Source organism: Oncorhynchus gorbuscha, linkage group LG13, assembly GCF_021184085.1.
Source record: "Oncorhynchus gorbuscha isolate QuinsamMale2020 ecotype Even-year linkage group LG13, OgorEven_v1.0, whole genome shotgun sequence".
In the NCBI taxonomy this organism is placed as follows: Eukaryota; Metazoa; Chordata; class Actinopteri; order Salmoniformes; family Salmonidae; genus Oncorhynchus; species Oncorhynchus gorbuscha.
The window spans coordinates 54,037,649-54,050,424 of NC_060185.1; the positions used below are offsets into that span (position 1 = coordinate 54,037,649).

The 12,776-nt window shown below is 44.0% G+C and overlaps 1 protein-coding gene across 1 annotated transcript in view; it reads right to left on the bottom strand.

Moving 5' to 3' along the window:
* Nucleotides 1–940: 940 nt before the first annotated feature.
* The window catches only part of LOC123993166 (S-arrestin-like), a 28,170-nt gene continuing 16,334 nt past the window's right edge, over nucleotides 941–12,776 (bottom strand). Inside the window, exons 9-16 of the mRNA XM_046295021.1 lie at nucleotides 3,627–3,711; nucleotides 3,465–3,537; nucleotides 3,121–3,258; nucleotides 2,924–3,001; nucleotides 2,770–2,784; nucleotides 2,520–2,572; nucleotides 1,960–1,969; nucleotides 941–1,466 (exon numbers count right to left, since the gene is read on the bottom strand). Coding sequence (XP_046150977.1) covers nucleotides 1,376–1,466; nucleotides 1,960–1,969; nucleotides 2,520–2,572; nucleotides 2,770–2,784; nucleotides 2,924–3,001; nucleotides 3,121–3,258; nucleotides 3,465–3,537; nucleotides 3,627–3,711 — 543 coding nt within the window. The 3' untranslated portion in view covers nucleotides 941–1,375. The remainder of the gene's footprint in view (nucleotides 1,467–1,959; nucleotides 1,970–2,519; nucleotides 2,573–2,769; nucleotides 2,785–2,923; nucleotides 3,002–3,120; nucleotides 3,259–3,464; nucleotides 3,538–3,626; nucleotides 3,712–12,776) is intronic.

Below are 12,776 nucleotides of genomic sequence, written 5' to 3' on the forward strand. Positions count from 1 at the left end.
AGGTACTCGATCTACATATTTGTCTAACCTTATATTACTTTGGCTTCTCAAGCATAACACAAACAGTTAATGTTGGAACTGTAAGCTCTCTGCCCTCCCTCAGTATTTTAGTTCTGTGCTTGTTTGTTGCTGTGTTTTTGTTCTGTGTGTCGGCAGAATCAGCTATTCTGGAAAGTTTCTGTTTTTATCAACATGTGCAATTGAAACATTGCTAGAAACCCACATGAAAAGAGGCCTCAATCTGCTTCCTGGGATATGTTTGTGTGCATGGTTGTTTTAAGCGAACATCATTAAATATTACATAATTTTGCGTGTGGGTATGTATGTGAGTGGATTTGTATTCTTCTTACAATTATTATTTTCCTTTGTATCTGAACATGTCTTACAAAAGGGTAGTCACAAAAAAAGTCCTCCAGGCAAAGTTGTGCTCCTGTCAGTAAACTGATCATGGCAGTCACCGGGAGACACCTTGTTTACATCAGAACCACGGTTCAAAGAGGCTCCCTCTCAATCTGAGAGATCTGCTGAAGAACCACTGATGTAGTTATAGAAAGAAGCATAGGTGTGTCTGTGTTCAGTGCGGTGGAAGGATACGTGAGAAGACGCAGCCGTGTAGCTACAGTAATGTTAGACAGAAAGGAAGAGGACGGTGTGCTCAGCCTAAATAGTAACTAAGTGGAAGTGCTGCAACAGAACAGCTTCTGTATGAAAGGTAAAGGAGAGAAAAAGATGGATAAAATAAGAAAATAGGGGAAGAGTGTGTGTTCTGTAGGAGCCAGGGTGCTTAATGTAGGGTCACTTTCTTTAAGTATCAGAAGGCAACCTTTTCTCCCATATCACACACTGGGTTTCCATCACATTCATTTAAATGTTTTTGGATGTCTGTATATGCTTGTTCTCTAAGAAAATCACAAATAAAATGTTAAAGAAAAAGTCCATAGTGATTCAGTACAGATGTATTCTGTATAACGTACAGTAAATCGATACAACAGTGAATATTACTATAAAGCATAGGCCTTGGGTCTGGATTTGTCTACAGGTATACTGAATGGCAATACCATGGCATCTACAGTAATCTTATTTTATCTATTGATTTTCCTTTATTTTACCAGGTAAGTCATGTAGAACACATCTCTTTAGCAATAACGACCATACCAATATGGAGCAATGAGTCATGCAGCAAAGCAGACAAGTGACAACATTACATAAGCAGACAATTCTTAAAAGCTCTCTACATCATCTCGCCTTTCGGGTTCTTCATGACCCTCAGCATTTCAAGCTGTGACGTCCAGCTGATGTTGTACATTAGGCCTTTGGCCATGGCTCGACAGTGTGGCTGACCCATGCAAGAACTCTGCTTCCTTGGACAGCCCGCTCATGCCTCGGTGGGTGACTCATCATCGTCAGGGATGACTCCTTTCAGGTAGACCCTCTTGAACTCCTCAAACACCATGTCATCAGACTCACTGCCAGCACAGCCAAAGTGTTGAGTTAACAACGATTTGAAGAGGTGGAGAAGGACAGGCACAGAGAGAGGGGAGAGAGAGATGGGCAGAAAGAAGAGAGAGAGAGGAGAGAGAGAAAGAGGGAAAGAGGGACACAAGGAGACATCAGTATCAATATTCAATTTAGCCAAGTCCTATTGGACTATTGGAACAGGAGGACGCACAGTGACACAAAATAGAATGCAAAACAAAAGGATCTAACACTGAATAATAGGAGCAACAGGCAAGCAGGAGGAATCACAACACAGAAATATAATATATAGAACGGACATCTACAGTCAAGTCAAAGATCTGTGATTGGCGGACTGGTGGCAATATTGAGTGTACCCATGCCAGGAAGTTAAATCTTGATGCTCAGCATTACATTTAATGTCTTTCTATTTCTATGGATAACACACACAACAAAACAGGGAGTGGCATGAAATGACATCACAACAAAACAGGAGCGGCTTACCCCTCCTTAGCTGTATAATGCAAACAGATCCAGGTATGGAAAAGGAATGGAAAGAAAGTGGTCATCATAAAAGATAACATAAAATAATGTCATCAGAAGAGATTGTGTCCTCTCTATATAGGCCTAAATGTAATCTGGATGGAGGCGTATTAGGTATGTGTGGACATTACAAAGCTACTTGTAAGCTTGTCTACACAGCAGTGGGGTCACTGGGGTGGATTTAGTAATAAGAGGAATCAGCAATAAGACAAGCTGATTAAATACATTGGCCTCTGAACACTGCTTGAAACGGACTGCAAAATGTTCTAATAGAAGCGTGACAGTGATTGTAAGGTGTGCAGTAGACAGTTATTTAAAAGGCCAGAAGATTTTCCAGACTATGTGACCTGTCCAGGGAAAAACTCCCAGCCCTAGTCAGTCATCAAGGGCTCTGAGAGGGAATGGATGGAGGGTGATGAAGGGAGAGTGAAGGGTGGTGTAGGTGGAGAGCTTTGTGAAAGACATAGTGGACATTGTGGACATAAAGAGAGAGGCTGGGGATTAAGAGACCCTGAACTAACCTGGCTCAGGTTTAGGATGCATGAGTCGGAATGGGACCTCCACTGCAACCTCACTGGAACAAAAAATATATTCACAAAAATGAGAATAGGTATGACAGAAACTTTAATTTTTATTTTTTATTACTGACTGAGTGACTACAATGTAAAAATAAAAAAAATGAATACTTCGTAATACTTTCACCGAAAAGAAGAGTAAAAAAAAGCCTGTGGAACCAGTTACTTAATCATATTTAGTTGAAATCAGACATACCTAGATCCCACCATCCTTTTGAGAATAGATCAGGAAAGAAGGTGATTAAATGAAGATTAAATCAAGTGGTATTATTTAGAATATTTAACATAGGAGCTTAGATTATGTTATGGTAGATATTCTATGGCTAGCTATAGAAGATTCACATACTCACCCAGAAGCATTGAGCCTAACCACCACTTTGTAGGACACAAGCATACCCTGCACTTCCTTTAGGACTTCCTCCTTCACACTGCAGGCAGGAGAGAGGGGGAGGGGCAGGTCAGAATATTAGAGATCTTCTGCTGCCGTCTTGTAAATGTAAACCAGTATGAGATCTCAGAGCAGCAGAGCGTAGTTATGCTCACTCACATGCTCGAGGAAGCCAGACAGGTGTCCTCATGCTTCAGTTTCCCATCCAGAGCAATGCCTCGTCTTTCCTTGTTAGCAGCCAATAGAGGAATGAGGGTGTACACGTTCTTCAGGGTTGTTCCAGGGGGCACTGTATCTCTGTGGGGAAACATAGGAAGACATTGCCTTATTTGTGATTCCACCAGCTTGATGATGTAACTTTATTTGACCAAAAACTAATCACCAGCAATAAAGGTAGCATAAAGAGAAAATCTACACAGAGGTAGAAAGTTATTCAATGGGGAATGTATTTTATTAAATCCAATTAAATTGTCTGAACAAGAGACTGATTGATTGATACTTACGAGGTCTCTTCTAGGGCAACTGCCCTGACATACTTGTCATTGGAATAAAGTACCACGTTGGTCACCTGCTCCACTGTAGAAGGAGGCAGGCAGAATGAACATATATAGTAGGTCACTTCAAAACACCACACCGCCACACAACAGCAACAACAACATTCTCACCTGCAACAGTGATGTCTTTCAGTGATCTGCTGGAGCTGTTGTTGATGTAGACACTGACCTTGATTGGTTCACCATGGTAGTGTGTCTGCAGGGAGAGAGAGAGGAAGAGACAGACCAAGCCACTATTAATAGAGGAATGAGGGTGTAAGTCACAAGCAAGTCTCAAATCACAAGGTTTGTGTCTCAATACGAGTCCGAAGTATAACGGGTCAAGTCCAAGTCGTTTATTCTAAGAGCAAGTCAAGTCGAGCCAGATGTGCCCTTTAGCAAGGCACCAAAATCAACACAAAAAATTGCGTCAGGGGTGCTGCACTGTGGCTGACCGAGTACTCCAAGGTTTGAAAGCAAAAGACACATTTTCGTAATCTGAACGGAAAATATAAGTATTCTTCTTCTTTGCTGGAATTGTGGATGCAGAGACTAATATTCCATAAGATCAACATAATAGTATCATCAGGGGCGGACTGAAACAACAATTCAAGCTGGGGATTTGACTCCATCCCAGGCCACCCTGTTCACGCAAACCACTAGAACGCTAATTTTGTAGGCTAACCCTATCTGTTGATGTAACGGGTACCAAACTAGTTATACATTTGGCCACTATGTTCATCTGGGAAGAAAGTTATCCACATGACAAAATACAAACATTTGGGACTGACCAGTTTTCAAGGTATGCTATGGCTATGGGTGCAACCTCAAACTCTCTAGGAATACACCAATCATAGCACATACAAATGTACAAGGCTAGACACACAAAACTATTAGCCTACACTTTTTAAAAAGAGAATGAAATATCCAGAGTTAGCTCAAATGTTCAAATTATTATCTTTATATTCAAGCATCAAGCATATCAAAAGTATCAAAAAAACTTCACACACACTCACTGAACTTGAACATAAGCTACAACAATGTAAGTAGGTATAATACAAAAGTCGAAAAAGACCTCTACAAAAAATGTAGATTACAATGTTCACTCACTGGTGTCCATAAAGCCAATAGCACACAGTAAACATGTCTATACACTGAGTCAATGAAATTGAACATTGGCTACATAACTGCAAGTATAATATGAAAGTCCAAAAAACATGCCGCTGTAAAAAAGCTTTAACTCACAGCAAATGTTCTTTCACACTTGTCAGCCTGTTAAAACTTCTTAAGGATGACGCAGAATACAGTTCCCATGCAGGAACATCACTCAGCGGAATTTCAGAGCACCACCTATAGTTTTTGATAAAACTCAAACTTTCATTAAAATACACATTCAAGGTAGTGAATTAAAGCTACACTCGTTGTGAATCTATCCACCAAGTCAGATTTGTAAAATGCTTTTCGGCGAAATCATGAGAAGCTATTATCTGATAGCATGTACAACCAAAATACTGCAACGTCACCTAACACGACAGATTTTGCGTTAGCCGGCGCCACCCAAAACGCAGAAATGAAATATAAAACATTCATTACCTTTGACGAGCTTCTTTCTTGGCACTCCTAGATGTCCCATAAACATTTATTTGGGTCTTTTTTTCGATTAAATCGGTCCATATATAGCCTAGAAAACTGTGTAATCAAGGAAAAAACTGAGTTTGATAACGCAACGTCATTTAAATTTTTTTTTTAAAGTTGACGATAAACTTCCACAAAACACTTCGAAATACTTTTGTAATGCAACTTTAGGTATTAGTAAACGTTAATAATCTATCAAAATGATCACGGGGCGATGTATATTCTTTAGTTCCACGTCTTGAAATCATGTCCGGATATTTCTCAACCAAAACATCCTGTCGGAGACCGGAAGAAATCGGCTCCCTTGTTTCGGTTTGACCAAGAAACAAATCCGAGACAAATGACAAGACTGTTGACATCGTGTGGAAGCTGTAGGTATTGCAACCTCAGCCCCATTTAATGTGGGTCACTTAACAATTGGTTGAAGTGGCGCATGGATATATTTTCCCATTTTCAGTGATCAGATTTTCCTGCACTTTTCGATGAAACGCACGTTCTGTTATAGTCACAGCCGTGATTTAACCAGTTTTAGAAACGTCTGAGTGTTTTCTATCCACACATACTAATCATATGCATATACTATATTCCTGGCATGAATAGCAGGGCGCTGAAATGTTGCGTGATTTTTAACAGAATGTTCGAAAAATTAGAGGGTCGACTTAAGAGGAATTGTAATGAGGAATTGGACCTTGTATGTTTCTTGTAGTGTTTTCTACATGAAACAGCAGTCCCCCAAATATGAATCACTACAAAACTTATTGTATGACCTCTAATACACTATATTAGTCCCAGCCTTTGGAACTTTGGTGTTACTAGATATGGTTACTATATTGTGATCACTAAATCCGATGGATTTTGTGTTCTTTTGTTCGTTAATTTGTGTTTTTTGTAACAATTTTTTTTGTGCTTATTTTGTACATAATGTTGCCGGTACCGTCTCTTATGACCAAAAATAACTTCCGGACATAAGGACTGCGATTACTCACCACGGACTGGCAGAATCCTTTTTTTACTTTAACGAGTCTTACGAGCCCAACGCTAACGATATACTGCTTTCTGGGGAACAGTCCCAGATCCCCGTGATCTGCTTGAAGAGGAGGAGGAGGAAAAATCACCACGTTCCCCTAGGGCACCCCCCCCCCACGCTCAACTCAAAAGATGGCGCACAGAATGAAAAAATATTCTTAGAAATATTTAACCTCCACATATTAAAAGTCCAATAGCTCAAATGAAAGATAAACACCTTGTTCATCTACCCAGCGAGTCAGATTTCTAAAATGTTTTACGGCGAAAACATAGCACATATTTATGTCAAACCACCACCAAAGACAGATCCAATATATAGCCATTTTGTCAAACAAAAGATGCAATCACAAACGCAGGATTAAAAGAAAAATAATTCACTAACCTTTTGAAAATCTTCATCAAATGACAGTAATAGGACATGTTACACAGTACATTTATGTTTTTTTCAATAATATGCAATTTATATCCATAAATCACCGTTTACATTGACGGCCATGTTCAGAAAATGCTAAACAATACAGGTGTATATAAATTATATAAAAAATAACGAGACATTGGATCACCTGCCGTAGGCTACATATTATACATTACGTGTGAAACATTATGTGAGGATTATATATAGACTCAATCAATGAGATGTGGGGGGGAGATTCTCCATATAGTCAATAAAAGGTTGCCAAATTCTGTAAAATGTCTTTAACTTATTCCTTACATTTACATTTACATTTAAGTCATTTAGCAGACGCTCTTATCCAGAGCGACTTACAAATTGGTGCATTCACCTTATGACATCCAGTGGAACAGTCACTTTACAATAGTGCATCTAAATATTAAAGGGGGGGGGGGGGGTGAGAGGGATTACTTTATCCTATCCTAGGTATTCCTTAAAGAGGTGGGGTTTCAGGTGTCTCCGGAAGGTGGTGATGGACTCCGCTGTCCTGGCGTCGTGAGGGAGTTTGTTCCACCATTGGGGGGGCCAGAGCAGCGAACAGTTTTGACTGGGCTGAGCGGGAGCTGTACTTCCTCAGTGGTAGGGAGGCGAGCAGGCCAGAGGTGGATGAACGCAGTGCCCTTGTTTGGGTGTAGGGCCTGATCAGAGCCTGGAGGTACTGAGGTGCCGTTCCCCTCACAGCTCCGTAGGCAAGCACCATGGTCTTGTAGCGGATGCGAGCTTCAACTGGAAGCCAGTGGAGAGAGCGGAGGAGCGGGGTGACGTGAGAGAACTTGGGAAGGTTGAACACCAGACGGGCTGCGGCATTCTGGATGAGTTGTAGGGGTTTAATGGCACAGGCAGGGAGCCCAGCCAACAGCGAGTTGCAGTAATCCAGACGGGAGATGACAAGTGCCTGGATTAGGACCTGCGCCGCTTCCTGTGTGAGGCAGGGTCGTACTCTGCGGATGTTGTAGAGCATGAACCTACAGGAACGGGCCACCGCCTTGATGTTGGTTGAGAACGACAGGGTGTTGTCCAGGATCACGCCAAGGTTCTTAGCGCTCTGGGAGGAGGACACAATGGAGTTGTCAACCGTGATGGCGAGATCATGGAACGGGCAGTCCTTCCCCGGGAGGAAGAGCAGCTCCGTCTTGTCGAGGTTCAGCTTGAGGTGGTGATCCGTCATCCACACTGATATGTCTGCCAGACATGCAGAGATGCGATTCGCCACCTGGTCATCAGAAGGGGGAAAGGAGAAGATTAATTGTGTGTCGTCTGCATAGCAATGATAGGAGAGACCATGTGAGGTTATGACAGAGCCAAGTGACTTGGTGTATAGCGAGAATAGGAGAGAGCCTAGAACAGAGCCCTGGGGGACACCAGTGGTGAGAGCGCGTGGTGAGGAGACAGATTCTCGCCACGCCACCTGGTAGGAGCGACCTGTCAGGTAGGACGCAATCCAAGCGTGGGCCGCGCCGGAGATGCCCAACTCGGAGAGGGTGGAGAGCAGGATCTGATGGTTCACAGTATCGAAGGCAGCCGATAGATCTAGAAGGATGAGAGCAGAGGAGAGAGAGTTAGCTTTAGCAGTGCGGAGCGCCTCCGTGATACAGAGGAGAGCAGTCTCAGTTGAATGACTAGTCTTGAAACCTGACTGATTTGGATCAAGAAGGTCATTCAGAGAGAGATAGCGGGAGAGCTGGCCAAGGACGGCACGTTCAAGAGTTTTGGAGAGAAAAGAAAGAAGGGATACTGGTCTGTAATTGTTGACATCGGAGGGATCGAGTGTAGGTTTTTTCAGAAGGGGTGCAACTCTCGCTCTCTTGAAGACGGAAGGGACGTAGCCAGCGATTCCTCAAGCAGTAAGTGATTTTCTTCATAGGGATACAACTATTAACTTCCGATAGCCACATTGCAACTGGCAGGGAGGAATCCAATTTCCATTTCAATACATTTCTTGGCAATCGCTAGCAATATTTCTGTTAGCTTTAAAGTATGGCTTTGCCTAAGATTGGTGTTAGTAAAGTTACCCAGTAGACAGACCTCCGGGTCTAAAGGGAATGCAACCCTGTGAATTGAGGATATGGTATCGCATACCCCCTGCCAGAAACCGTGTACTTTTGAACACTGCCAAGTGGAATGGAGGAATGTTCCTTCATCTGAGCCACATCTAAACCATAGGGAGCGGCAGGGTAGCCTAGTGGTTAGATCGTTGGACTAGTAACCGAAAGGTTGCAAGTTCAAATCCCCGAGCTGACAAGGTACAAATCTGTCATTCTGCCCCTGAACAGGCAGTTAACCCACTGTTCCTAGGCCGTCATTGAAAATAAGAATTTGTTCTTAACTGACTTGCCTAGTAAAATAAAGGTAGAATAAAAAATAAAAAAAAATAAAAAGGGAGGAGATATCTGGGTTGACCCTGTGCAGTCTAGATGGGGTGATATAGAGCTGATGGAGGAAATTAAACTGGATCAGTCTGGAGTTCAATGTGGATTTAACAACATCCCTGCATAGGTCACTCCATAGATCCTCATCAAGATCAATACCCAGATCCTTCTCCCATCTAAGTCGGGGTTTATCTAGCCCAGGCAGTGTTAGTCCTGACATAAGAGCATTGTAAACACGGGAAATGGTCTTGAACAGTGGTTGGTCTGCGTGGCAGTTATTCAATAGGTGACATCTTAGGTAGGTTCCATTGTCCCTTGAGAGTCACCCTAATAAAGTTTTGTAGTTGTAGGTAGCTAAAGAAGTCCCTGTTAGGCAAGTGTTATTTCTGTTTCAGCTGATCAAAAGACATAAGAACTATAACACTGTAGCAGGATCTGTGAGAGAGGGTTTGTTAGGAATAAGATAAGGTCGTCCGCAAAGAGTGATAATTTATGGGTATGGGGGCCCACCTCAAAGCCATGTATGACAGGGCACGTTCTAATAGCCTCAGCCAACGATTCTTTGGTGGGGGCTAATTGGGCAACCTTGTCTGTTCCCCCTATAAAGAGGGAAAGATGAGGAAGTAATCCCATTGGTAGCAATCCTAGCTTTAGGAGATTTGTAGAGTGATTTTATCAAATTTACAAACACGGTACCTAAACCAAACTTTTCCAAGACGCGAAAGAGGTATGGCCATTAAACCCTATCAAAGGCCTTTTCAGGTTCGAGGGAGACTGCGACACTAGGTATTTTGTTTTTGTTAGCAAGGTGAATTATACCAAAGAACCTTTGAGATTATTGGAGGACAATCTATTAATTATGAAGTCAGTCTGATCTGGGTTGACCAACAGGGGAAGACATGACTCCAGTCTCTTAGATAGCATCTTGGTGACCAGTTTACAATCTGTGTTAAGGAGAGAGATTGGACTATAGGAGGCGCACGTCTACCTTTGACTCATTCCTCTCTGCCTCCTTCTTTCCACTCCTCTCCTCTTTTGACCTCACCCTCTCACCTTCCCCCCCTACTCACAAGGCAGGCAATACGCTCGACCTCATCTTTACTAGATGCTGTTCTTCCACTAACCTCATTGCAACTCCCCTCCAAGTCTCCGACCACTACCTTGTATCCTTTTCCCTCTCGCTCTCATCCAACACTTCCCACACTGCCCCTACTCGGATGGTATCGCACCGTCCCAACCTTCGCTCTCTCTCCCCCGCTACTCTCTCCTCTTCCATCCTATCATCTCTTCCCTCTGCTCAAACCTTCTCCAACCTATCTCCTGATTCTGCCTCCTCAACCCTCCTCTCCTCCCTTTCTGCATCCTTTGACTCTCTATGCCCCCTATCCTCCAGGCCGGCTCGGTCCTCCCCTGCGTCCTACCTGACAGGTCGCTCCTACCAGGTGGCGTGGCGAGAATCTGTCTCCTCACCACGCGCTCTCACCACTGGTGTCCCCCAGGGCTCTGTTCTAGGCCCTCTCCTATTCTCGCTATACACCAAGTCACTTGGCTCTGTCATAACCTCACATGGTCTCTCCTATCATTGCTATGCAGACGACACACAATTAATCTTCTCCTTTCCCCCTTCTGATGACCAGGTGGCGAATCGCATCTCTGCATGTCTGGCAGACATATCAGTGTGGATGACGGATCACCACCTCAAGCTGAACCTCGACAAGACGGAGCTGCTCTTCCTCCCGGGGAAGGACTGCCCGTTCCATGATCTCGCCATCACGGTTGACAACTCCATTGTGTCCTCCTCCCAGAGCGCTAAGAACCTTGGCGTGATCCTGGACAACACCCTGTCGTTCTCAACTAACATCAAGGCGGTGGCCCGTTCCTGTAGGTTCATGCTCTACAACATCCGCAGAGTACGACCCTGCCTCACACAGGAAGCGGCGCAGGTCCTAATCCAGGCACTTGTCATCTCCCGTCTGGATTACTGCAACTCGCTGTTGGCTGGGCTCCCTGCCTGTGCCATTAAACCCCTACAACTCATCCAGAATGCCGCAGCCCGTCTGGTGTTCAACCTTCCCAAGTTCTCTCACGTCACCCCGCTCCTCCGCTCTCTCCACTGGCTTCCAGTTGAAGCTCGCATCCGCTACAAGACCATGGTGCTTGCCTACGGAGCTGTGAGGGGTACGGCACCTCAGTACCTCCAGGCTCTGATCAGGCCCTACACCCAAACAAGGGCACTGCGTTCATCCACCTCTGGCCTGCTCGCCTCCCTACCACTGAGGAAGTACAGTTCCCGCTCAGCCCAGTCAAAACTGTTCGCTGCTCTGGCCCCCCAATGGTGGAACAAACTCCCTCACGACGCCAGGACAGCGGAGTCAATCACCACCTTCCGGAGACACCTGAAACCCCACCTCTTTAAGGAATACCTAGGATAGGATAAGTAATCCTTCTCACCCCCCCCCTTTAAGATTTAGATGCACTATTGTAAAGTGACTGTTCCACTGGATGTCATAAGGTGAATGCACCAATTTGTAAGTCGCTCTGGATAAGAGCGTCTGCTAAATGACTTAAATGTAAATGTAAATATGTAACTGAATAGAAATCTATCATATGCAGATAATTAGGAAATGTTTCAACTTTGGTTTGAGCACAAAGGTGACCTGTGTGTCTCTTTAGGAAGGAAACAATAAACAGAAAAAATGAAGAAAAAAATTATAAAAATCCCACCCAGACTAAAACAACAATCCCAACAATCAAACATGAATACACTTGTAGAGATACGTTGATGCTCGCTTTCCATCTTGCTCTTATTAGCTAAACCTTGGCGTAAACTAAAACCTGCGAGCTCTCTAAACAAACGTTGTGAATAGATATTTATGACGATCATATATTATATTATATATTATTTACTGCCCACGGTAAGGGATGCTTGAGTCTATTTTCGAAAGATGAACATAAATGAGGGGGAAAGCAGTGGGCCTAAACCCACTTATTGCTTCGCCCAGTAGATATGGACTAAACCAAAATATACTCTCCTGTAAATGTAATAGAACTCACCCCGGGAAGATACGGTTAGTTGAAAATGTACAAATCAATTATAGTGACCGGGAGATACCAGCAGTTCAATCCGGATAAGAGAAAACAAACAAACTGCATTTTATCCCCCAGAGAGACAGTCCTGGCTCAGACATTGCTCAGTTCTTTGAGAAAAGTGTGCACTTCACCCGGTGTGTTGAAGAGATGGCTTCGGCCTTTGTACTGAACTTTCATCCGCGCAGGGTGGATGAGGTAGCCGGTGATGTTCTTCTCCTTCAGTGCTTTGGGGGCAGGTCTGAACTGCTTGCGGCGTCTGGCGAGATCCGCGCTCATATCTGGGAAAAGGCTGACCCTCTTTCCATCGATGGTGATGTCCCCTTTGGCTCTTGCGAGTTGCAGTATCTTCTCTCAGTCTTGGAAACGGAGGAACCTGATCAGGACGGCTCGTGGGGGCTCATCTGGCCGGGGTTTCGGCGCCGATGTTCTGTGGGCGCGTTCGATTTCCAGTGGCTTGGTGAAGTTGATTATGCCTAGGACCTCAGGGATCCATTGAGTGAAGAAACGGACCGGGTCACGGCCCTCGCTGTCCTCTTTCAATCCCACCACACGGATATTATTACGTCTACTCTGGTTCTCCATCTGATCTACCTTGGCATTGTCCTTTTGCAGTTGTATCAAGACCTGGTCATGTCTAGCGATGGTATCTTCAACTGTGCTAATGTGCAACTCTGCCTCAGTCGTTCTCAAAAGGAGATCATTCATGGAGGA